The 27,136-nt window shown below is 42.6% G+C and overlaps 1 protein-coding gene across 6 annotated transcripts in view; it reads left to right on the top strand.

The window, feature by feature from the left end:
• The window catches only part of UCKL1 (uridine-cytidine kinase 1 like 1), a 65,708-nt gene that overhangs the window by 18,506 nt on the left and 20,066 nt on the right, over positions 1-27,136 (top strand). For 3 of the 6 annotated variants that reach the window (XM_087890996.1, XM_087890997.1, XM_060684345.2), the window contains exons 2-8: positions 7,763-7,956; positions 9,381-9,487; positions 11,881-12,051; positions 14,320-14,391; positions 15,824-16,013; positions 17,403-17,464; positions 21,580-21,596. In XM_087890996.1, the coding sequence (XP_087747122.1) occupies positions 7,763-7,956; positions 9,381-9,487; positions 11,881-12,051; positions 14,320-14,391; positions 15,824-16,013; positions 17,403-17,464; positions 21,580-21,596 (813 nt within the window). The remainder of the gene's footprint in view (positions 1-7,762; positions 7,957-9,380; positions 9,488-11,880; positions 12,052-14,319; positions 14,392-15,823; positions 16,014-17,402; positions 17,465-21,579; positions 21,597-27,136) is intronic. The other 3 variants (XM_060684346.2, XM_060684347.2, XM_060684344.2) reach the window with 1 other exon arrangement.

The following is a 27,136-nucleotide window of genomic DNA, read 5'->3' as shown; positions in this document are numbered from 1 at the left end:
TTAATATTGAGTTTCAAGCTAACTTTTGCACTCACCTCCTTTACCCCCATCAAGAGGCTCTTTAGTTCCTCTTCACTTTCTGCCGTTAAGAGTGATATCATCTGCATATCTGAGATTGTTGATATTTCTCCCGGCAATCTTAATTCCAACTTGTGATTCATCTAGCTCTGCTTTTCTCATTTTCATTAAATTAGACATACCCAATTCCATCAACCGTTCTTCATATGTTTTAGCCTCCAGTCCCCTAATCATCTTTGTTGCTCTTCTCTGCACTCTTTCTAGAGCCTCCAATTTTTTTTTAACACCATGGTGACCAAAACTGGATGCAATATTCCAAGTATGCCCTTACCAAGTATAAAGTGGTATTAACACTTCGAAGAATTCATTTGTTTCACTATTGTCATCCACATTTTTATGGTTAATAAATTTCCCGTTAATTTCTTTTTTCTTTTTTTAATTGTGTTGTAAAATAAAGGAAATGGTGAATTTGGAAGAACTTAATTTAGCTTTGGGTATTTTGCTTCGTGCACTGAAAATTCAAATGCAAACTGAATCATTTTTTTCTTGCTTCCCTAATATCCAGCAAGATGCAGTTCAATGGTGATGTCAAGTTTCCGAAAGATGCCCTAATTAATTCATGAGCCATGATCCAAACTTCAAAGGAAATATATTCATTTATTAGGAGCAACATTCCGGCAATACTCGGATGCAGTTAGGACTGATCCTACATAGATTTACGTTCCCCTATGACCCTGTCTCTCCCCTCCTCTCTGGCCATGTCATAAATCACATTCTCCAATTAACCACTTTGGCTGGCTGTGAAACCTAACACCCTCCTTCTGATTGCGGTCAGAAAGAATGTATGGAATTCACTTCGGTTCTCCCTCCCTCCTGCTCATGGCAACTTGAAAGCTTTGCAAGTTGACAGGTGAGACATGTAAAAGCATGGACTTAGGCAAGAAAAACCAAATGTTCAGGTGTAGACTAGGTGGTACCTGGCTCAATAGCAGTAACTGTGAGAGGGGACTTGGAGTCCTAGTGGACAATCAGTTAAATATGAGCCAGGAGTGTGTTGCAGCTACAAAAAAAGCCAACACAGTCCTAGGCTTCATCAACAGAGGGACAGAATCAAGATCAGGTGAAGTGTTAATACCACTTTATAATGCCTTGGTAAGGCCACACTTGGAATACTGCATTCAGTTTTGGTCACCACGATGTAAAAAAGATCTTGAGACTCTAAAAAGAGTGCAGAGAAGAGCAACAAAGATGATTAGGGGACGGGGGAATAAAACATATAAGAACAGTTGCTGGAATTGGTTATGTCTAGTTTCATGAAAAGAAGGACTAGGGGTGACATGATAGCAGTGTTCCGATATCTCAGGGCTGCCCCAAAGAAGAGGGAGTCAAGCTATTCTCCAAAGGACTTGAGAGCAGGACAAGAAGCAACGGATGGAAACTAATCAAGGAGAGAAGCAACCTAGAAATAAGGAGAAATTTCCTGACAATGGGAACAATTAGTCAGTGGAACAACTTGCCTCTAGAAGTTGTGAATGCTCCATCACTGAAGGGTTTTAAGAGGAGATTAGACAACCATTTGTCCTGTTGTGGAATGAAAGGACCAAGCAACATTCCTAGGTCAGCCAGAGACAGTTTTATTGCACAAGGTTCAGAGCCAGTTTTTTACCTGAAGCTTTGAACAAAGAAAGAACTCTGATACAACGGTTTTATACATTTCTAAGACAAAGGATTCAGTGAGATCATACATTTTCCATATATGGTTAACAGGAGATCATACATCCGATTTTCCCTATATGGTTACATACATTGGATAATATTTTCATCTAATTACTTAAACCATTAATTTTAGTTTATAAAATTATCTTAGCCACACAACTTTTCTTAAGTGCTCCGAGTTGCTAATGGGAGAGTTACTGCTGTCCTTGGGTAAATTTATTGGATTAAGTAACTCTTTGTAACATATAGGTCTTTGTGTCATTCACAGTGAGGTCACTCAGATGTTTTCCATATGGCTGTCTTTTCGTGACATCTAGGTTTCATCAGAAGATATATTACCACTTAATGGGGTTTAACTGTTTGTTAATATAATCTCCAACAAGCACTTTCCTCTCTTATAATAATGTGAATAGAGAGGTTCTCTCAGAGTTCATGTATCTAAGCACGTTTTCCCCTTATAATAATGTGAATAGAGAGGGTCCCCCAGAACCCATATATCTGACTCTGTATGATTCCTTTCTTTTATTCACATTATTTCTTTCATCTACATTAGTCCAGTCTTCTTCTCTAGCAGGGGGCTGGACTAGAAGACCTCCAAGGTACCTTCCAACTCTGCTATTCTGAATTCTGAAGTAGACGAGCCTCTGTGGCAGGAAATTTTGCAGGCAAGACTTTTGGGTTCAAATTTCCACAGTGACCTTGTTTTGATCTCTTATCCTGCCAGCTGGCCAGAACCCAGCCTGTGGTCAGCCTTAATCTCATTTTAGCTGGGTGGAGGTTTCCTTTTTATTCGGGTCTCCATCTGGAATCTACAGATAAGAACGAACTCGCTTAAAAACAACCCAGGGGGAAAAAAAAAACATTTCCTGGTTTTAAATTGCTCTTCTGTCTTTAATAACCCAACAGCAAGCAGACTATTTAAAACAGAAATAAAGATAAAATTACATGTATTTAAAAAAAAAATAATAAGAAAGGTTCGACCAATGCAAATTCTATGTAAGAGGTAGCTATTAAGAAATCCCCAGCAAGTAACTAATAATAAAAAGGAAAATTTGAGTCCATTTTGAGGACGGTAATCTTTTAAAACCTCTTTTTTCTTTCTTTCTTTCATGTCCGGTTGATTTCTTGAATTAGAAGCGCATTTAGACTTTGAAATCCTGAAAGGATACAGTTTAATTTATCTTCAATCGATAAAGGAAATGTTTTTATCTGGAAACATTTTTTACAAAATGTTTTGCTTTTACTGAAATGTTTTTCGTTTTTACAATACAATACATCCGTTGCTTCTTGTCCTGCCTTCTGGTGCTTTGGAAAATAATTTGACCCCCGTCTTTTTTGTGGCAGTCCCTCAAATACTGGAAGACTGCTATCATGTGCCCCCCGTCTCCCCTCGTCCTTCTTTTCTCTAGACTAGCCAAACCCAAACCTTCCAATCCAGGGGTGAAATGCTCCCGCTTCGGACCGGATCCGGTAGCGATCATGGCAGGTAGTTCAGAGAACCGGTAGCATTCGCGGTGCGAGGCTCTGCCAACCCGCCCAGTTGTCATTACTTCCTAGTTTTAACCAGGAAGTAATGTATTTTATACCCTCTGCGCATGTGCAGAAGGTTTTGCTTTTTTGCTTTTAAAAATGCTATTCGGGCGAATAGGTTGTAAAAAAGAATGCTTTTTAAAAAAGTAAAAAAAAAAGGCTCGGATGATCACAGCTGAGCTGTGCGATTGTCAGAGCCTTTTTTTAACTTTTAAAAGCATTTTTAACAACCTATTCGCCCGATTCTATGTGCCCCGCCCTGCGCATGCATGCGCAACCCCCCCCACTCCCGCCCGCTCCTGGCACATGATGGCCCGGTAGGTCCGTTTTTCCTCTCTCACTTGGCTCCAGAGCCTTTCTAGGAGTTTGGGGAGGGCGAAAACGGCCTTCCCCATCCACCCGGAGGTCCTCCGGAGGCCAGAAATGGCCTGTTTGCCAACTTCCGGTGGGACCGGAAGGCCCGTTTTTTGCTGTCCCCAGCCTCCAGAGCCTCTCTAGGAGTCTGGGGAGGGTGAAAACGGCCTTCCTCTCCCCACAGAGGCTGAAAACGGCCCGTTTGCCAACTTCCTAGAGAGGCTCTGGAGGCTGGGGACAGCAAAAAAAGGGCCTTCCCCACCACCCCCACCCCCGAGGCCTTCCGGAGGCAGGAAACAGCCTGTTTTGCGCCGGAGCTGAGCTCGCGTGCCCACTGAAATGGCTACGCGTGTCACAGGTTCGCCATCACGGCCCTACTGCATGCTTTCTAGAATCTCAAGATATGTTTTTATATGGTGACGATTCACTTAACAGCTGTGGCGGGGAAGATCATAAAGCGAGGCATTTAATAGCTGTCTTGCTTAGCAACAGAAATTTGGGAGCTCAGTTGCGGTCGTAAGTCAAGGACTACCTGTAGGATGCAAAGCAGGACAGAGTGCGTAAAATGTGTGTTGCGATAGGGCAGGGGTCTCCAAACTTGGCAACGTTAAGACTTGTGGACTTCAACTCCCAGAATCCCTCAGCCAGCTTTGCTGGCTGAGGGATTCTGGGAGTTGAAGTCCACAAGTCTTAACGTTGCCAAGTTTGGAGACCCCTGCGATAGGGTAAGTCAGAGGTGTTCGCAGGGCGTGTGGCCTTCTCTGCAGGGACCTGCAAATGAGGGGGGGGCAGGGAATTGAGGTCCTGACCTCAGCACACAAATGTCATGATTTGTGCGGCAACAATTATGTCATGGTTGTGTGTGAGAGACACCCTCATGTGGCTGCCACCTAAAGCTTGTGGGCCTTTAATCCCAGCGGCATCCAACTGACCCTGGCTGAACTCCGTTTCTGACAGCGACAATCCCGCTGGGCAGACACGAACGGCAAGGAGGCATCAAGAGGGCATCGGGACACAACCTCCGCCATTTAGGCCCTTGCCTCAGATAACGTCACTGGGCGCAGGATTCTTCCTTTTATCCTACCCGTCGTGGAGGTTGTGAGGTCTGCAGGTGGACTACAACTTCGTTCTTTCATTGATCGGCTCCCAAATCTGATATTTTGGGAGCTGTCTTCAGCCTGGTGGCTTGCAAGCTCCATCAGCTCCAGCCAACTGGGGATGATGGGAAGTGAAGTTATGAGTGGTGCCAGGTGGGCTGCCTCCTCCGCCTCCTCCTCCTCTTCTTTCTCTTTTTCTTCTTCCTCCTCCTTTACCTCTTCTTGTCCTTGTCTATCTCTTCCTTTTCCTTTTCTCCTCCTCCTCCTCCTCTTCTTCCTCTTTCTCCTTCTCTTCCTCCTCCTACTTTTCTTCTTCCTTCCCCCCCTCTTCTCCTCCTCCTCTGTCTTCTCTTCCTCTTCTCCTTCTCTTCCTCCTCTTCTTCCTCTTTCTCCTTCTCTTCCCCTCCTCCTGTCCTTGCCTATCTTCTCTTCTTCTTCTCCTTCTCCTCCTTCTCTTAACCCCCTCCTCTTCTTATTTCTCTCCTCTGTCTTCTCCTCTTCCTCTTCTTCTCTTCTTCCTTTCCTTCTCCTTCTCTTCTCCTCTTCCTGTCCTTGCCTATCTTCTCCTTCTTCTCCTTCTCCTCCTTCTCTTAGCCCCCGCCTCCCCTTATTCCTCTCCTCTACCTCCTCCTCCTCCTCCTCTTCTTCCTCTCCTCGTCTTCCTCCTCCTCTTCCTGTCATCTTCTCCTCTTCTTCCTCTTCTTTTCCTTCTCTTGTCTATGGAGATTCTCAATCATCCAGGTCATGGTTGTCCCAAATGTACTTTTTTTTTTCAAGAGGCAACTGGAGTTTCTGGTTTTTCTTTGAAGACGTTTCGCTTCTCATCCAAGAAGCTTCTTCAGCTCTGACTGGATCCTTCCCTTCCCCACCATCCAGTCAGAGCTGAGGAAGTTTCTTGGATGGGAAGTGAAACATCTTCAGAGGAAAAACCAGGAAGTCCAGCTGCCTCTTGAAAAAAGCATCTCCTTCTCTTATTCCCCCTCTCCTCCTCCTCCCTCAGACTCTTCTTTTCCTACCCCCATCCATGGTTTTAGCTCCTCAGCTAGGAAAGAAGCAGGGATGTTGACTATCTTCCAGGGTGGATTTGATTTAAATCGAGTCAATTTAAATCATGATTTAAATCATGATTTAAATCACTAGTAAAAAGGCTTGATTTAAATCAACTCGATTTAAATCATAATTTTTAAAGAGCAACTTGTCATCTCTGCTACTCCTTTGACCCACTGTTGACTCACCGATAGTCCCAGTGTTGCAGAATATACAGCCTCATGCTACATAACTAAGCTCCATTTCATGCTGAAGAAACTAAATGATTTATGTATCTTAAATAGAAAACTACCTTACGATAGATTTTTACCCCAAAAGTTTTTTATTAAAATAAATTTGATAAAAATCAAAAAAATCTGATTTAAATCAAAAAAATCTGATTTAAATCAAAAAAATCCGATTTAAATAAAAAAAATTCGTTTCTTTTTTATTTTTTTAAAAAAATCATTGATTTTTTTATCCACCCTGCTATCTTCCCCTGTCTTCTTGACAGAAGAGTCCTTGATGTCCCCCTGACTTTAAGAACCACAGTTGGGGTTCTATAGTCCTGTATGACAGGTGTCACTCATCACCTCAAACACCCTGAGGCCACCCGGTTGAGACCAAGGAGTCCTTGTAGGCTTTGATTCTTTGGCCAAAGGCAGAATCTTTGATCTCTTTGCCTCAAACACCTGAGGGCAGGACAAGAAGCAATGGGTGGAAACTAATCAAGGAGAGAAGCAACCTAGAACTGAGGAGAAACTTCCTGACAGTGAGAACAATTAACCAGTGGAACTACTTCCCTCCAGAAGTTGTGAATGCTCCAAGATTTTAAGAAGAGATTGTCTGAAATGATATAGGGCCGAGATGGCGAACCTATGGCACGCATGCAACAGGTGGCATGCAGACCCCTCTCTGCGGGCACACCAGCTGTCGCCCCAGCCCAGCTCCATCGTGCATGTGCACATGCCTCCCACCGGTTAGCTGGTCTTTGGGTCTCTGCCACAAATGCACAAGGAGCGGGGTGCATGCAAGGGATGCGCAATGCAAGCACGGGGGCACAGCGCATGCGAGAGGGGTGCTTGCATTGCATTTTGAGAATCCGTGCGTGCACCCGCCCCCCCCTCTTTACCCCATTTTGGGCCTGGAAGGCCTCCTGCACCAACCTGGAAGCCAAAACAAAGCACACGGGGGCAGAGCGCAAGCACAGGGATTGTGTTCTGCCCCAGCTACGGACCCGAAAGAACGCAGCACACACAAAGTCCGTTCAAACCTTAGTTTACTAAATAAACCAGTTTTTTTACAACGGCTGTTAATTAACTGCATTAACAGCCACCAAGAATTCAAAGAATAATACTGAAAGCTTACTGTGGTTGGCAGAATGCCCAGAAGCAATTTGCAGGAAGCTGATAAGATAAGCAAGACAAGACAGGAAGGTATGTGAATGGAGTTGTTCCCTGCAAATTGCTTCAGTCGGCCTTTCTCCTTAAATAGGCTATAAGGGAGTGGCCAATTAGCCCAAAGCCTTACTCTCGAGGAGACCTCCTCCTGAGGAGCCACTTCTGCCTTTTGGCAGCTCTGCGCGCCCGTGCATCGAGAAGAGGCTCCTCCTCTTCTTCCTCTTCACTTATGGGAGCTCCTGGAGGTTCTGAAGGCCCTGGCTGAACCCTTGCCTCTGGCACCACATCTTCTCCAGCCTCCTTATTGTCTGACTTGAGTGCCAGCTGCACAGGCTGCTGGCGCAGCACCACACCAGCCTCCTCGCTGTCGGAATCAGCCACCAGCTGCATCAGCCGCTGACAGGCCACAACAGATTGCACGCGCATGTGCTGGCGATGCTTGCATTGCATTTGGGGGGTTCAGGCACGCGCACAAAGGTGCCCTATATCACTGATATAGGATTTCCTGCTTGAGTAGGGGGGTGGGCTAGAAGACCTCCAAGGTCCCTTCCAACTCCTTTACTCTGTTATTCTGTCTACTGATAACCAAGAACCGATTTCTTTATCTTTCCTCCCTTGTAGCAACCACAGTGCAGACACCTTAGACAGGCTGCTGCCCACAATTGTCGGAACCAAATCCCCCCGGAAACGCACCACCAGCCAATCCAAATCGGAGCCTCCCCTCCTACGTACCAGTAAAAGGACCATCTACACCGCAGGCCGGCCCCCCTGGTACAACGAACATGGCACACAGTCAAAAGAGGCATTTGTTATCGGTAAGGGGGGGGGCGCGTTGGATTGGAGGGGGGGGCAGTTTGGGACAGGAGGGCGGCAGGGTGGATTTGATTTAAATAAACTTGATTTAAATCACGATTTAAATCAATGATTTGAATCAGGGGTCTCCAACCTTGGCAACTTTAAGACTTGTGGACTTCAACTCCCAGAATTCCTCGGCCAGCTTTGCTGGCTGAGGAATTCTGGGAGTTGAAGTCCACAAGTCTTAAAGTTGCCAAGGTTGGAGACCCCTGATTTAAATCACTAGTAAAAAGGCTTGATTTAAATCAACTCGATTTAAATCATCATTTTTAAAGAGCAACTGTCATCTCTCTCCCGCAGCGGCTCCTCCTCTGACCCGCTGTTGACTCACCGACAGTCCCAATATTGCAAAATATGCAGCCTCGTGCTACATAACGAAGCTCCATTTCATGCTGGAAAGAACTAAATTATTATAATTCATCTTAAATGGAAAACTATCTTTAGACCGATTTTTACTCCAAAAGCATTTTATTAAAATAAATTCAATAAAAAGAAAATCTGATTTAAATAAATAAATAAATAATCTTAATTAAATAAATCTGATTTTATTTATTTATTTATTTATTTATTTATTTATTTATTTATTTATTTATTTATTTATTTATTTATTTATTTATTTATTTATTTATTTATTTATTTATATCAGTTTTTATCCATCCTGGGAGGCGGTTATGCCCTGATCCCTATGAATAGTTAGTTAGTTAGTTAGTTAGTTAGTTAGTTAGTTAGTTAGTTTATTATCCTCTCAGTTTTAATTGATTTGGTTTTAATCTGGGTTGTTTTAAATTATTTGGGCCAAAATTATTTAATCGTTTTTAAATTGTTTTTAAATTTTGTATACTATGTTTTATTTTGGCTGTGCACCGCCCTGAGTCCTGCGGGAGAAGGGCGGTATAAAAATAAAAATAAATAAATAAATAAATTATATTTGTATACCGCCCTTCACCCGCAGGACACAGGGCGGTGAACAGCCATGATAAAACAACATACCAGACAAAATTTAAAAGCATATTAAAACAATTCAATCTTTGGCCAAAATTAAAACTTCCAATTAAAACCATATTAAACCACTTTAAAACCCCCAATTTAAAATCATTTTAAATAAAGCCGAGATGGGAGGCTATGAACCAGTTTGCAAGCTGCGGACTTCAGCTCCCAGAATTCCTGAGCCAGCATGGCTGGCATGGCTCAGGAATTCTGGGAATTGAAGTCCGCAGGTCATAAAGTCGCCATAGTTGAAGCAATGGCAGCCAAGAGATTCAAGGTGGAGGTTTTGCAGGTTGGAAAAGTCTCCCTTTTTCAGCGGGCTTGAAAGCATTCTTGGTCTGAGCCTACCTTGCAAGACTGTCGTCAACATTCTGCCTTGGGCTTCGCTCCTCTCCAGGTCTGGGTGGGGGCAGCGCTTCCGGGAAGACCACGGTGGCCAGGATGATCATCGAGGCGTTGGACGTGCCATGGGTGGTGTTGCTCTCCATGGACTCCTTTTATAAGGTGAGAAGAGCCACAGAGATGCTCCGGGGGTTGAGAACCCAGGAAGGCAGGAGGGATGAAGGGGCCGGCCGTGAGAATCTTCCCCTTCCAGAGCTCAGGTGTGGGTACCGAGGAGTCAAGGTGTAAAGAAAGAAGGAAGAGAAGAGGAAACAAGGGGATTAGGGGACTGGAGGCTAAAACATACAAAGAATGGTTGCTGGAATTGGGTAATGTCTAGTTTAATGAAAAGAAGGACCAGGTGTGACAGGATAGAAGTTGTGAATGCTCCAACACCGGAGGTTTTTAAGAAGAGATTGGACAACCATTTGTCTGAAACGGTAGAGGGTTTCCTGCCTGAGCAGGGGGTTGGACTAGAAGACCTCCAAGGTCCCTTCCAACTCTGTTTATTCTATTCTGTTCTGTTCTGTTCTATTCTAATTTTCCATTCCATTCCATTCCATATTTTCCATTCTATTCTATTCTATTCTATTCTATTCTATTCTATTCTATTCTATTCTATTCTATTCTATTCTATTCTATTCTATTCTATTCCATTCCATTCCATTCCATTCCATTCCATTCCATATTTTCTATTCTATTCTATTCTATTCTATTCTATTCTATTCTATTCTATTCTATTCTATTCTATTCTACTCTACTCTACTCTACTCTACTCTACTCTATTCTATTCTATTCTATTCTATTCTATTCTATTCTATTCCATTCCATTCCATTCCATTCCATTCCATTCCATTCCATATTTTCTATTCTATTCTATTCTATTCTATTCTATTCTATTCTATTCTATTCTATTCTATTCTATTCTATTCTATTCTATTCCATTCCATTCCATTCCATTCCATTCCATTCCATTCCATATTTTCTATTCTATTCTATTCTATTCTATTCTATTCTATTCTATTCTATTCCATTCCATTCCATTCCATTCCATTCCATTCCATTCCATTCCATATTTTCTATTCTATTCTATTCTATTCTATTCTATTCTATTCTATTCTATTCTATTCTATTCTATTCTATTCTATTCTATTCTATTCTATTCCATTCCATTCCATTCCATTCCATTCCATATTTTCTATTCTATTCTATTCTATTCTATTCTATTCTATTCTATTCTATTCTATTCTATTCTATTCTATTCTATTCTATTCTATTCCATTCCATTCCATATTTTCTATTCTATTCTATTCTATTCTATTCTGTTCTGTTCTGTTCTATTCTATTCTATTCTATTCTATTCTATTCTATTCTATTCTATTCTATTGCCATGGTGGCACAGTGGTTAGAATGCAGTATTGCAGGCTGACTCTGTCCACAGTCAGCAGATCGATCCTGACCGGCTCAAGGTTGACTCAGTCTTCCATCTTTACAAGGTGGGTAAAATGAGGACCCAGATTGTTGGGGGCAATAGGCTGACTCTGTAAAGCGCCTAGAGAGGGCTGTGAAGCACTATGAAGCAGTATATAATTCTATTCTATTCTATTCTATTCTATTCTATTCTATTCTATTCTATTCTATTCCATTCCATTCCATTCCATTCCATTCCATTCCACTCCACTCCACTCCACTCCACTCCACTCCACTCCACTCCACTCCACTTTTCCATTCCATTCCATTCCATTCCCTATTCTATTCTATTCTATTCTATTCTATTCTATTCCATTCCATTCCATTCCATTCCATTCCATTCCATTCCATTCCACTCCACTCCACTCCACTCCACTCCACTCCTCCATTCCATTCCATTCCATTCCATTCCATTCCATTCCCTATTCTATTCCATTCCATTCCATTCCATTCCATTCCATTCCATTCCCTATTCTATTCTATTCTATTCTATTCTATTCTATTCTATTCTATTCTATTCTATTCTATTCTATTCCATTCCATTCCACTCCACTCCACTCCACTTTTCCATTCCATTCCATTCCATTCCATTCCATTCCATTCTTATTTCTATTCTATTCTATTCCACTCCATTCCACTCCACTCCACTCCACTCCACTCTTCCATTCCATTCCATTCCATTCCATTCCATTCCATTCTTATTTCTATTCTATTCTATTCTATTCTATTCTATTCTATTCTATTCTATTCTATTCTATTCTATTCTATTCTATTCTATTCTACTCCATTCTATACCATTCCACTCCACTCCACTCCACTCCACTCCACTCCACTCCACTCCACTCCACTCCACTCCTCCATTCCATTCCATTCCCTATTCTATTCTGTTCTGTTCTGTTCTATTCTATTCTATTCTATTCCATTCCATTCCATTCCATTCCATTCCATATCATGTGTTGGGCTCAATTGTGGTCGTAAGTCGAGGACTACCTGTATAGGGCAGTTCATCACCCTTCTCCCCTAAATCTCGTTTTTTGGGGGGACAGATCCTGACGAAAGAGCAGCAGGAACTGGCCGCCAGCAACGATTTCAACTTTGACCATCCGGATGCTTTTGATTTCGACCTGATGATCGCCACTCTCAAAAAGCTCAAGCAAGGGAAAAGCGTCAAGATCCCCGTTTATGACTTCACCAGCCACAGCCGCAAGAAGGAATGGGTGAGCCGCGCTTCTGAGGCGGGGTGGTGTCTTGGTTTTAGCCCCTCCCCCTTAGCCCCACCCCCTTTAGGATGACGTCACTCCTTTGCTTGAAGAACCTCCCAGCTTTTTCCCTCAGCTGCTTTTATTGTGAATTCTTGGTTTCAAGAATGGTGGTGATTCACCCAGAGTGTTGGCAGTTGGGCAGCATACAATTTTATTTTATTTTATTTTATTTTATTTTATTTTATTTTATTTTATTTTATTTTATTTTATTTTATTTTATTTTATTTTATTTTATTATTTTATTTTATTTTATTTTATTTTATTTTATTTTATTATTTTATTTTATTTTATTTTATTTTATTTTATTTTATTTTATTTTATTATTTTATTTTATTTTATTTTATTTTATTTATTTTATTTTATTTTATTTTATTTTATTTTATTTTATTTTATTTTATTATTTTATTTTATTTTATTATTTTTAAAACAACAACAACCCTGTGAGGTGAATTGAGCTGAAAGGGAGACATTTGGCCTGAAAGGGAGTCACCCAGCTGGCTTTCGTGCCTAGGGCAGAACTAGAACTCCTAGTCTCCCAATGATTGGCCAAAGTCGCCCAGCTGGCTTTCATGCCTAAAGTGGGACTAGAACTCCCCTTCTTCTAGTGTTTGGCATAAGTCACCCAGCTGGATTTCATGCCTAAAGCGGGACTAGAAGTCACAATCACCTGGTGAAAGTCACCCAGCCGACTTTCATGCCTAAAATGGGACTAGAACTCACAGTCACCTGGTGATTGGCCAAAGTCACCTAGCCGGTTTCCATGGTTGAGGTGGGACTCGAACTCCTCTTGGTGATTGGTGAAAGTAAATCCAGCTGGATTTCATGCCTGAAATGGGACTAGAAGTCACAATCACCTGGTGATTGGCCAAAGTCACCCAGCTGGATTTCATGCTTAAAACGGGACTAAAACTCACAGTCTCCTACTTTCTAGCCTGGCGCCTTATCCACTAGACAAATCTGGCTCTCTTGTTTATTTAATAAAATATATATGGCCGCCCAACTCACTCTCGGTGACACTGAGTGGCTTACAAGGATGAAAGCCCAATACAAGGACAATAGAAAAGCAACGACCTCCCATCTTCTTGGTGACAACCATCAAATGAGCCACTTGGTGGGCTCCATCCCACTCTGGGATCCCCAGGCCCGTTGTCAAAACCACGTCTTCGGGGCCTTGCAAAAGTATTTCAATCTGGGTGGGGGAGCAATCTTATTTGCACAGGGATGATGTTCCACAGGGAGGGAGCCACCACGGAGAAGACTCTTCTTCTTGGTCTCGCTAGATAGACCTCCTAAAGAGAGATGACCATTTTACAGGATCACGAAGGGCCTTCTCTGTGGTGGCTCCCCACAAAACATACACTCCGGTGGGAACTAACAGGGAGGAGCTGCTTTCACCCTCTATCTCTCACACAAACTAGCGTACTTTTCAGAGTATAAAACGCACTTCCTCCCCCCCCCAAAAAAGGGGGTGGAAATGTTGGTGCATCTTATTCACTGAATATAGCTATTTTTGGCCTTCTGAAACCCCGCCTCACGCGGCCCGTTTTCCGCAAAAATAGAGGCCGCAGAGGGTTTGGGAGGCCTACAGAGTGCTCCTGGGGACTGGGGAGGACAAAAACATGACCCGTGGGGGGGGGTTGGGTGGGCAAAAACGGGCCTGTTTTTCATGAAAATGGGGGCGTTTTTCGTGAAAATAGGAGCGTTTTTGCTCTCCCCAGCCCCCAGGAGCACTCTGCAGGCCTCCCAAACTCTCTTTGCGTCTCGTTTTTGCAAAAAATGGGCCCATTTTTTGCAAAAACGGGATGCGCAGAGGGTTTGGGAGGCCTGCAGAGTGCTCCTGGGGGCCGGGGAGGGCAAAAACTCTTTGAAATCTTGGTGCGTCTTATACTCCGATGCGTCTTATAGTCCAAAAAATACAGTATATGGCCTGAATTATCTCTTGCTCCTCTGGAATGCAGCCCCTCCCTCCTGGGAATCCAGACTACATTCCATCACAGCTAGTGATCCATCTTAATAAAAACGACTTTAAACCTTTCGGCTAATCTCTCAACAAACCACATTAAACCAGTTTTGTGCTTTTCTTACATCCAAGCTATGTTTGCCTATAAAGTAATAAAGGCGGGATTTCAAAACAAAAAAAATCAATCAATCAAACAAACAAACAAACAAATAACATGTTTTAATCAAACTTTGACCGTCTCCATGCACAATTCTTGCTTCCAGAAAATGCTTTATGGAGCCAACGTGATTATATTTGAAGGGATTATGGCATTTGCCGATAAGGACCTCCTGAAGGTAAGTCTGGGTTTTCAGCCTTTTTTCCTGGGGGTGAGGATGGGGGGGCGGTATTAATGAGGCCCCAGACCACAAGTCGCCTTTACGCAGCCCTTGGAGGCCCTAAATCAGGGAGCTGAAATCCCGCGGGGGGGGGCAGAAATTACCTGCCACTCGGGGGTCAGCATAGTTGAAAATTAATTATGAATTATCACCCCCTAATTGGGACATCTAAGTTTGAGTGGGGGTTGGCTTCCAGTTCTTTCTTGACCCTAGTTAGGGTATTTTTGGGAAGGGGAGGTGTTGTACGTTGCATTTTATCTTTTACCTGCCCAAAGTTGGTTACAATTGGTTCAAGATAGAAGGCTTGAAAATAAATCAATTTTGAAAATCAATTTTAAAAAATTAAGATTCCCTTCCTCCTCCTCCCTCTCTCCCTCCCTCTCTTCCTTCTCCTTCCCCTTCCACTTCACTTCCCCTTCCTTTTTCCCTTTCCCTTTTTTCCCCTTCCTTTTTCCCTTTCCCTTTTTCCCTCTTTTCTCTTTCTTTCTCTCTCTCTCTCTCTCTTTCTTTTCTTTCTTTCTCCACTTCCCCTTCCTTCCTTTTTTCTTCCTTCCTTCCTTCCTTCTTTCTTTCTTTTCCTTCTTTCTTTTCCTTCTTTTTCTTTCTTTCTTTCTTTCTTTCTTTCTTTCTTTCTTTCTTTCTTTCTTTCTTTCTTTCTTTCTCCACTTTCCCTTCCTTCTTTTTTGTTCCTTCCTTCCTCTTTCTTTCTTTTTTCTTTCTTTCTTTTTTTCTCTTTCTTTCTCACTTTCTGTCTCCACTTCCCTTTCGTTCCTTCCCTCCTTCCTTCCTTCCTTCCTTCCTTCTTTCTTTTCTTTCCTTCTTTATCTCTTTCTTTTTCTTTCTTTTTTCTTTTTCTTTTTCTTTCTTTCTCCACTTCCCCTTCCTTCCTTTTTTGTTCCTTCCTCTTTCTTTCTTTCTTTCTTTCTTTCTTTCTTTCTTTCTTTCTTTCTTTCTTCTTTCTTCTTTCTTTCTTCCCTTCTCTTTTCCTTCCCCTTTCTCCTTCCCCTCTCCCGTTCAGCAACTCTAGATAGCTCGTCTAGCACTCCCTCTTCCTCATTTCCTAAATAACAACAGCCTTGTGAGGTTGGTCCATGGGGGGGGCGAGGAACTGGCCCAAAGTGACTACGCCAGAAGTTCTGTGGCTGAGGCGAGGGGAACAGAGCCCACTTCTAGTCCGACCCTCCTGCCCCAAACCTCCTGGCATTTCCTAAAGTGGTATCTTCCAACCTTGGCAGGTTTAACATACACGGACTTCAACTCCCAGAATTCCCTGGTCAACTGTGAATTCTGGGAGTTGAAGTTCCATGTTAAAAGTTGCCAAGGTTGAAAGACATTGCTCCAGAGGGATCTGTTTAGGACCCAAATGCCACGTGTTTTTTTTCCTCTGCAGCTTCTGGATATGAAAATATTTGTGGACACCGATTCGGACATCCGTCTAGTTCGACGTTTGCGCAGGGACATCAGTGAGCGAGGCCGAGAGATTGACGGGGTCATCAAGCAGTACAACAAGTTTGTCAAGCCGGCCTTTGACCAGTATATCCAGCCCACCATGCGAGTGGCCGACATTGTGGTCCCACGAGGTGGGCGTCCTCTTTCTATTGGCCACTGGCCCGGCTGGATTCCTGGCCTGGAGATCCCTTTGCTAGATTTCTTGCTCAAATTGCCCTGACTTTTCTCTTGCTGAAAGTGTTTGGGATCCGGTTCCAGACACCTAGCAAAAAATAATACTTGAAAGGATTTGGTTTCTGGGACATTAAGGTAGAGTGCCACTGAATCTGGAGGCTCTATTGTCCGCATTGTGCTGGCAGCTGCCAATGGACCACTCCAGCCTGTCCTGCAATTTGCAAATTAGCCTTGCCATAATTTCAGGGATGTAATTTTTTTTAAAAAAAAAATTTCTACATCAAATCAATTTATATTAAACAATCCTTGGAAGGGCTTCCCATCCATTTTGTTTCCTTGCTTCCAATAGAAGAGAATTTTTACTTCCTGAGGTTTGCATTCGTATATTTACAAAATACATTACAATGTTTTTGCCAAAAACTGGCATTTACTTCCAGCTTTTGGCAAAATCGGCCCATAGTGAAAAATGAGTTCGTTTAATGACAGTGGTGGTTGCTTAACGACCATGGTGGTCATTTTACGATCACAATCCTGTGCTTAACACCCGCTGCAAATATGATTATAAAATTGGGTCTTCCATCAGGGTGCTTCATTTTACGGCCGTCGTGACTTACGACTGTTATCGACAGGCTCCATTATGGACGTAAATTGAGGAATAACTGTACAGGTAGTCCTCGACTTAGAACCACAATCCAGTCCCAAATTTCTACTGCTGAGCAAGTTTTCCAACCTTTCTTGTCACCGTTGTTAAGTGAATCACTGCAGTTGTTAAGTTAGTAAGACGGTTGTTAAGTGAGTCCGGCTTCCCCATGGACTTTGAGGTCGCAAAAGGGGATCACGTGACCCTGGGATGTTGCAACCCGTCGCAAATATGAGTTCGTTTCCAAGCATCTGGATTTTGATCACGGGGCCACGGGGATGCTACAACAGTCGTAAGTGTGAAAAACGGTTGAGAAGTCCCTTTTTTCAGTGCCGTCGTAACTTCGAACGGTCACTAAACGAACTGTTGTATGTTGAGAACTACCTATAGTTGCCGGCTTGTTAAGCAGGAAGTTGGTGTGAGAAAAGTCCAATTCTTAATTTTGACCCAGGTTCTGTAGGCTGCTTGCGCCCTCTAGGGGATTCCCCAGGTCATTACAGGAAGAAAACTGACATTCACTTCTCTGAGCTGTGTTGATTTCTGGCAGACGTTTCATTACCCAACTAGATAGCGTCATCAGGGCTAGTAGGGAGAGGGGTTTGGTCTCAACCAAGAGCACTAAGGACCCCCCCATTCCAACCCTGAGCTACAAACCTTCTCCTTCGTCTGTGACATTAACTCTTTCTCTTTTTCATTTTTCTTTTAGGTAGTGGAAATACCGTTGCTATCGACTTGATCGTCCAACATGTGCACAGCCAGCTGGAAGAGGTGAGACCTGATGGATGTTCAGGGAAAAGACCCTGCATTGGGTGGGATCAGGTTTTCTTCTTTGCTCTAAAGCAGGGTGGATTTGATTTAAATCGAGTTGATTTAAATCACGATTTAAATCATGATTTAGATCACTAGTAAAAAGGCTTGATTTAAATCAACTCGATTTAAATCGTAATTTTTAAAGAGCAATTGTCATCTCTGCTACTCCTTTGACCCATTGTTGACTCACCGATAGTCCCAGTGTTGCAGAATACACAGCCTCCTGCTTCATAACTCAGCTCCATTTCATGCTGAATAAACTAAATTATTTATGTATCTTAAATAGAAAACTATCTTACGATAGATTTTGACCCCAAAAGTTTTTTATTAAAATAAATTCGATAAAAATCAAAAAAATCCGATTTAAATCAAAAAAATCTGATTTAAATCAAAAAAATCTGATTTTTTTTGATTTTTTTAAAAAAAATCATTGATTTTATCCTGCTCTAAAGCCCTGGTGGTGCAGTGCTGTTTTATGGCAAGCTAATAATCCCATCCTACCTCCACTCACCACAACACCACAATCAAACCAACCCCTTGATCTCCCTTCAGGGTCCCCAGGCCTGTTTTATAACTTTTCTTGTCACAGTTGTTAAGTGAACCGCCGCAGTTGTTACGTTAGTAACCCAGTTGCTAAGTGAATCTGACTTCCCCCCCTTGACTTTGCTCGTCAGAAGGTCGCAAAAGGGGATGATCACACATGACCCCAGGAACTCTGACTGTCATAAATACAAGTCAGTTGCCAAGCACTTGAATTTTGGAGGTGCTGCAACAGTCGTAAGTGTGAAAAACGGCCATAAGTCCCTTTAAACGATGTCTTCGGGACTTTCGTAAACGTAGAAGGATGGGGGGCCAATCGGGTGAAATCCAGCAGGTTCTGACAGGTTCTGGAGAACCAGTAGCGGAAATTTTGAGTAGTTTGGAGAACCGGCAAATACCAGCTCTGGCTGGCTCCAGAGTGGGGTGGGAATGGAGATTTTGCAATATCCTTCCCCCAGGAATGAGGTGGGAAGGGAGATTTTGCAGTATCCTTCCCCTGCCACTCCCACCAAGCCACTCCCACCAAGCCACGCCACACCCACAGAAAACCGGTAGGAAAAAAAAATTGAATTTCACCACTGGGGCCAATCCTGCCTCTGTGGGAATGATGCTTCATCAAGAAGGGGCCACCACCGAGAAGGCCCCTGTTTTGTGGTCCCACCAGGTGATAATCCCTAATCGATGGGACCCGTAACCTGCCCTGCCTTCCCATCCTGTTGATTCAGGTAGATGATGACTGGGGGAAGACAGTCTTCCAAATAACCTGGCCCCAAGCCATGTAGGCCTTTGAAGGTGCCAACCAGCACCTTCACTTGGCCCCGGAAGCAGGTTGGCAGCCAGAGCAGTTCCTGCAAAAGTCCTAAAATTAATCTGTTGGACCCAAAACCAACAGATTAATTTTAGGAGAAATTAAGGAGGAGAGGAGAGGAGGAGAAACCAGGCCTGGTGGGAGGAGGAAGGGGAGGAGGATAACCAGCGCCGGATTTGAATGGGAATGGGAATAAGAATAGAATAGAATAGAATAGAATAGAATAGAAATAGAATAGAATAGAATAGAATAGAATAGAATAGAATAGAATAGAATAGAATAGAATAGAATAGAATAGAATAGAATAGAATAGAATAGACATTGGAATGAAGAATAGAATAGAATAGAATAGAGTAGAAAGAATAGAGTAGAGAATAGAATAGAATAGAATAGAATAGAATAGAATAGAATAGAATAGAATAGAATAGAATAGAAAGAATAGAGTAGAGAATAGAATAGAATAGAATAGAATAGAACAGAACAAGAGTAGAGTAGAGTAGAGTAGAGTAGAGTAGAGTAGAGTAGAAAGAATAGAGTAGAGAATAGAATAGAATAGAATAGAATAGAGTAGAATAGAATAGAATAGAATAGAATAGAATAGAATAGAATAGAATAGAATAGAATAGAATAGAATAGAACAGAACAGAACAGAACAGAACAGAACAGAACAGAACAAGAGTAGAGTAGAGTAGAGTAGAGTAGAGTAGAGAATAGAATAGAATAGAATAGAATAGAATAGAATAGAATAGAATAGAATAGAATAGAATAGAATAGAATAATAACAGAATTGGAAGGGACCTTGAAGGTCTTCTAGTCCAACCCCCTGCCTTGGCAGGAAACCTTATATACCATTTCAGAATAATAATTTGGACCTTCTGAGATATATTAAAATTCTTCTTAAAATATAATTTGGGGAAAGTCCCAAAATAGGCGGACAAAAATCTGGGTAGTCCTCGACTCGCGACCACAACTGAGCCCAGAATTTATGTTGCTCAGCGAGAAATTTCTTAAGTGAGTTTTGCCCCGTTTTACGACCTTTCTTGACACGGTTGTTAAGTGACATCACTGCAGCTGTTAGGTCAGTCACACGGTTGTTAAGTGAATTTGGATTTCCCTATTGACTTTTCAGAAGGTTGCAAAAGGGGATCATGTGACCCTGTAACCGTCATAAATAGGAACCAGGTGCCAAATGTTTGAATTTTGATCACGTGGCCACAGGGATGCTGCAACAGTGGTAAATGTGAAAAATGGAAATAAGTCACTTTTTTCAATACTGTTGTATTTTCAAACAGACACTAAACAAACGGTTATAAGTGGGGGACTAGTGTACAGGAAGTCCTCCACTTACAACAGTTCATTTAATGATTGTTTGAAGTTACAACATTATTACGATTATTAATAATAATAATAACAACAATGACAGAATACAAACAAACAAATGGCAAGCATTCAAATCTCGTGACTTGGCCATCGAAACTACACGGCTATGGATGAAACATGTAACAGTGATACCCATTGTCATTGGGGCACTTGGTACCATGCCCAAGAATTTTATAAGATACATCAAGAATTTTTTTAAAAATTTTTTTTGATTTATATGCCACCCTTCTCCAGAGACTCAGGGCGGCTTACAATGCGTTAAGCAATAGCCTTCATATTGCAGCTTCCTGCAATAACACCAGCGGAACTGCAAAAAACTGTGCTACTTGGAACATCGTACATCTTAAGAAGGTACTTGGTTGATACCTAGGACGCTAGCAGCAACCCGTATCAACTTGTTCTGCCCCAGCTACGGACCCCAAAGAACACAGCACACACAAAGTCTGTACAAAACTTAAATCTACTAAAATAATTCAGTCTTTTCCAAACAAAGGCTGTTAATAAACTTCCTTAACAGCCTACAAGAAAACAAAGATAAAGTAATCGCAATCTTACTAAGGTTGGCAGAAAGCCCAGAAGCAATTTGCAGAGAACTAAGATCAAGACGCGAAGGAGAGTGAACAAAGTTGTTCCCTGCAAATTGCTTCAGTTGGTGTTCCTACTTAAATAGGCTAAGGGAGTGGCCCATTAGCCCCAAGCCTTATTCTCGAGGAGACCTCCTCCTGAGGAGTCACTCCTGCCTTTTGGCAGCTCTGCGCGCCTGTGCATCGAGAAGAGGCTCCTCGTCTTCATCCTCTTCACTTATGGGAGCTTCTGGAGGTTCTGAAGGCCCTGGCTGAATCCCCACCTCTGGCACCACATCTTCTCCAGCCTCCTCGCTGTCCGACTCAAGTGTCAGCTGCACAGGCTGCTGGCGCAGCACCACACCAGCCTCCTCGCTGTCAGAATCAGCTACAATCCGCATAGGCCGCTGACGGGCCACAACACAACCATTAGCACCAATCAATGGTATTTGTGATGCATTTTTGAATGTTCAGTTGACTGAGTTTCATGTTTAATGAATAAAGTAAATAATAGGATACAAACAAACAAACAAACAAACAAATGGCAAGCATTCGAATCCAACACCGAACCAAATCATTGCATGTTCTGAGCAAAATTGAGACCATGACTCCCTTAAGAAAAAATACTTTAAAAACATGAATTTTGCAGGGCAGTGAATATGGAAGACCTATTCTTGTTTCATTTTGATTTTTTAAAAATATTAATTTCCTTCCTGGCTTCCTGTTTCCCTGCTGGTGTTTTAATAATTGATTTCACTGTCTTTATTGTGTTGTTCCCGCAGCGTGAACTCAGCGTCAGGTAAGGTTGGGTGCCTGTTTTCTCTCATAGCCGTGTCTCCTCCCTTCTGCAGCCGCCTCGAGGCATTTGAAACACGACGGAGGCCAGCTCAGTTTCCTCCTGGGTGCCAAAATCTAGCAAACTGTATAAAAAGAAACATTTCTCTTACATGTTTGAGGATAAAAATGTCCTCAAATCGTGGATCCATGTTGGCCTTTTAAATTTTTTTAAAAACACCTTTTGGTTAAGTTTTAAATTTTAGCTTATTTGGTCTTTGCTTTGTCGTCTGAGGAAAAACAGTTTTTTTTTTAAATTAGATTTATATGCCGCCCTTCTCCGGAGACTCAGGGCGGCTTACAATGCGTTAAGCAATAGCCTTCATACTTTTGTATATTTTATACAAAGTCAGCCTATTGCCCCCACAACTGGGGATATATATTTTTTTTGCTTTTGTTTTCAATTTTAAATTGATTTTAGGAGTCAGGAGATTTTTTTTTATTTTTTTTATTTTTATTTATTTTCAATTTATATACCGCCCTTCTCCCTGAGGACTCAGGGCGGTGCACAGCCAGAATTAAAAACATGAAATACAAATATTAAAAACAATTAAAATCTATATAAATTTGGCCCAAAATTTAAAAAACCACAAACCAATTAAACATTTAAAAATTTTAAAAAATTTCTTCCTAAGCCAGCCCGGCTTGCTGGAAAAAGTGGGTTTTAAGGGCACGGCGGAAGGCACTGAGGTCTTGGATTCTCCTTATCTCTGGGGGCAGCTGATTCCAGAGGGTAGGTGCCCCCACAGAGAAGGCTCTCCCCCTGGGGGTCACCAGCCTACATTGTTTGGCTGATGGCACCCTGAGGAGGCCCTCTCTTAGATCCTCTAAGGCTGTGATGGCGCGCGGAGCCATATCAGTGGGCACGTGAGCATTGCCCTAGCTCAGCTCCAGTGCGCATGCGTGCGTCGACCAGCTGATTTTCGGGCCTTCCGGGCCCACCGGAAGTCAGGAAACAGGCTGTTTCCAGCCTCCGGAGGGCCTCTAGGGGTGGGTGGGTGGGTGGGGAAGGCCCATTTTTCACTCTCCCCAGGCTCCAGAGGCTTTCTAGGAAAGGCTTTCTAGCCTTCCCCACCCCCCGGAGACCCTCTGGAGGCCGGAAACGACCCATTTCCCGACTTCCGGTCCCACCCCCCAAGAAAGCCTCTGGAGCCTGGGGAGGGCAAAAAATGGGCCTACCAGGCCCACCATGCCAGCGTGCCAAAGTGGGGGGAGCGTGGGGGAGTCGCACGCACATGTGTGGGGCACATTAAATTATGGTTTTGGGCATGTGCGTGCACGACCCCCCACGCTCTCCCCACTTTTCGCACGCGATGGCAAAAAAGTTAGCCATCACTGCTCTAAAGGCATTATGGGATTTGTGACCCCATGTGGGCACCCCGTTGCCAACCTCTACTTGGATTAAACAAAATGGAAGCTTAACATTTTGAGGCTGAATTTGTAATCCCACATAAGCTCCAGTGCGGACTAGGAATCGCAGGAAGATCCTTTCAAGAGATGAAAAGTAGCTTTAATAAGCAGGCTCAAATTGCAGTAAATCCACTTTGTCTTTCTCATAGTTTGCTGCCTACAGGTAGTCCTTGAGTTGTAACCACAGTTAACAGAATAACAGAGTTGGAAGGGACCTTGGAGGTCTTCTAGTCCAACCCCCTTCTCAGGCAGGAATCCGTATGCCATTTCAGACAAATGACTTTGCTTGCCAGGAGATCATGAAAAGTTATCGCGTGACCTTGGGACACAGCAATGGTCATAAGTATGAATCAGTTGCCAAGCATCTGAATTTTGATCCTGGGACCATGGAGATGCTGCCACGGTCATAAGTGTGGAAAACGGTCAGAAGTCCCTTTTTTCAGTGACGTCGTAACTTCAAATGGTCACTCAATGAATAGTTGTAAGTTGAAGACTGCCTGTAGTTAAACACAGGAATTGTACTCAGCTCATCTTGGCTGCCCCCACCCCTCTCAAAACCAAGCAAGACTGACCTTAGTTAGAACTTGGATAGGAGACCACCAGGAAATCTTGCAGCCGTAGACTAGGCTGGAAAATTGAAGACTGGCCTGTAAAACAGACATTGGCGATGTGTTTTGCATTGCTGCCCTAAAGAGTTATGTCATAAAATCATCAGGAGGTGATCTACACATGAAAGAGATCAGCCTTTGATCTTATTTCATCCTGTGAGGACTTTGATCATTTAATTGCAAAGGAAAAGCACCCTGTGATCCTAAGTGGCAGCTGAGATTTTGACAAAAAAAGATTTAATCTCCAGAGATGAACCTCTGATTCCTGTAGCCCATTCTAGTCAGTATTATAATGAGGAGGGAGGGAGGAAGAGAAGAAGAAAGAAAAGAAGGAAGGAAAGGAAAGAAGGAAGAAAGGTAGGAAAAGAAAAGAAAGGAAAGAGAAAAAGGAAAGAAAGAGAAAGAGAGAGAAAGAAGGGAGGGAGGGTGGGCAGGGGGAGAGAAGGAAGGAAAAGAAAGGAGAGGGGGGGAAGTTGGAGGTGAGGGAAAGGGAAAGAAAAAGAAGGAAGGAAGGAAAAGAAGGGAGGAAGGGTAGGTGGGTAGGGGGAGGGAAGGAAGGGAAAGAGAGGGAAAAAGAAGGGAAAGAAAAAAAGAAAAAGAAAGGAAGGAAGGGAAGGGTGGGAGGGAGAAAAGGGAAGGAAGGAAGAAAAAGAGGGAAGGAGGGAGAAAGAAAGAGAGAGGAGGAAGGAAAACACGTTCTAGAAATAGATTTTCTTGGGATTCCCTGTCTCTTACATAGGGCCTTGAACGGTTCAAAATATTTTAGTTGTTGATGATTTTAACTGCTGTGTTTCTAGGATTTTTGATTTTAATGGGTTTTTTTAAACGCTTCAATGTTTTTATCTTGTAAGCCACCCAGAATCCTCGGATGTGAGCTGGGCGGCATATAGATGTCATAAATAAATTTCATAATTAACAAACAAACAAATAAATATATAAGTAAATAAATAAATATAAATATCATTTTATTTTTTTATTTTTATTTGATTTGATTTTTATACCGCCCTTCTCCAACAGGACTCAGGGCGGTGAACAGCCGAGATAAAACATAACATATAAAATTTAAAAAACAGTTTAAAAGACATTAAATAATTTCGGCCCTCAATTTAAAACAACCCAGTTAAAACCAATTTCAAATTAAAAACCGAAAGGATGGGATCAAGCTAGCCCAGCTAGATGAAATAGATGTGTTTTCATAAATAAATATCATAAATAAATATAAATAAATAAATATAATAAATATAATTTAAAAATTTAATAATAAAAATAAATAAAAAATTTAATAATAAATAAATTTAATAAATAAATTTCATTATAAGTACATTTCATAGTTAATACATTTCATAACAAACAAGCAAAAAAAAAATCACCGCCTTGGTTCTTTTTTTAATGTAAATTTTAATGTAAATTTTAATTTGTTCTTAACCTGGGGTTTTAAATTTGTCTTGGGCTAAATTGATTTAATTCGATTTTACTTCTGCTCTTAATTTTTGCATTCTATGTGTTTTATTCTGTGCCTGTTCACTGCCCTGAGTCCTTCGGGAGTAGGGCGGTATACAAATTAAATAAAATGAAAATGAAATGAAATGAAAAAATGAAAAGACAGGGCATCTTCTGGGCAGCCTCCGTCTTTGCTTGAAATGCCTCGGTCGGTCGGTGTCGTTTTATTTCCTTGGCTTCATTTTTTTTCTTCTTCTTTTCTTCCGTTTCTCTCTTCTTGCTTGCACTTTCCAATTCAAACTTTGTTCTCGTGAAGGGAAGCTGAGGAGGGAGGGCCGAACCACCCGTTTTCAAACGGGAAGCTTCTGAAACACAAAAGCGGGGAGGGAAAAAAACCCCACAGGAACCAAATGACCAGAATTTTCCACCACCGAGTAGAGACCTCCTACCTCTCTTTCATGTGCCATAAAAAGTGTTCTTCAGTACAGGTAGCCCTCGAGTGACGACCACAATGGAGCCCAAAATTTATGTTGCTGAGTGAAATATTTGTTAAGTGAGATTGTCCCATTTTACGACTTTTCTTGCGATGGTTGTTAAGTGAATCATTGCATTTTGTCAGTAACACGGTTGTTAAGTGAATCTGGCTTCTCCGTTGACTTTGCTTGTCAGAAGGTCGCAAAAGGGGATCACGTGACCCTGGGACACTGCGACCGTCATAAATATGAGTCGGCTGCCATGCGTCTGAATTTTGCTCACGTGACCACGGGGATGCCGCAACGGTCATAAGTGTGAAAAACGGTCATAACTCCCTTTTTTCAGTGCCGCTGTAACTATGAATGGTCGCTAAATGTACTGTTGTAAGTCGAGGACTACCTGTAACCTTCCAAAACAGTGTTTGCAGTAGTCCTTGAATTACAATCATGCATTTAGTGACTATTTACAGTATATAAATGATGCTGTTGTGGCCCGCCAGCTGCCTGTGGAGCTGGTGGCAGACTTGGACGATGAGGAGGTTGGGGAGGAACTTGGGCCAGTGCTGGAGTCTGGGGATGGATGCTCTGAGTCGGACGCAGAGATAGAGCCAGGGCCGTCCGACATTTCCAAGCCACCAGAGAGGCAGCTGCCTTTGGAAGCTGATATGAGTGAGGAGGAAGAACAGCTGGGGCCTGTTCCACTTGCACGTATGAACAGAGCTGTTAGGAGAGGAGAACAACGGAGGACAATGAGTTGACTCGGGAAGCAAGGCACACATGGATGCTGAATGGCCCCTCCCTGTCTGGGGAATAAATAGAAGGAAAGGGGAGTGGTGGTCGTAGGAGACAACCGTTCGGATTTCTGAAGATTTGGTTCATTGTGTTTCGTGCCTCAGAGACTGCTTGCCAGAACTTAACTGTCACTGCAGTTAACTCCTTGAAGGACTATTGCCTGGACTTGTCGGTGTGTGAATGCCATTAATTCACAGGAGATAAATAAAGAGAGGGTTTTCGTGACAAGGAGTCTGTTTCTTGTTTCTGCTGAGGCTGGGTCAGAACAGATGCTGTGCTTCAATTCTTAGATGGCCTAGACCAGGGGTATCTAACTCAAGGCCCCAGGGCCAGATCTGGTCCTCAGGGCCGCCCTGGAAATAGTGAAGGATCGGCCCGCGGCGCCTCTGCCAGTAAAACGGAGCTCGTGAGGGCTGCACGCGCCACTCCCGAGCTCCCTTCTCGGTGGCAGAGGGTTGCAAGAGGCCGTCCCAGCAGAAAACGGACCTTAGGAGCTCATTTTTGCTTCCAGAGCACTCGGGCTACCACAGGTGCCCCCCAACACAAATGATGTCATGCTGGCCACACCCCTCCTGGCCACACCCTCCCCCCCCCCAAGTCAAACACAAACCTGATGTGGCCCTCAATGAAATCGAGTTTATACACCTGGCCTAGACATTGATATTTGAACATAGATTTTTTAAAAAAACATTTATATTTTATCGGGTTCCACTAATCTACTTGAATGTTAATATACATTCCTAGTCCATGTCTGACGTGCCATACGTTAAATAATAATAGGG

Source organism: Pantherophis guttatus, chromosome 3 (genome assembly GCF_059756535.1).
Source record: "Pantherophis guttatus breed Tessera chromosome 3, ASM5975653v1, whole genome shotgun sequence".
NCBI lineage: Eukaryota > Metazoa > Chordata > Lepidosauria > Squamata > Colubridae > Pantherophis > Pantherophis guttatus.
This window is presented reverse-complemented; position numbering and strand designations above follow the sequence as displayed.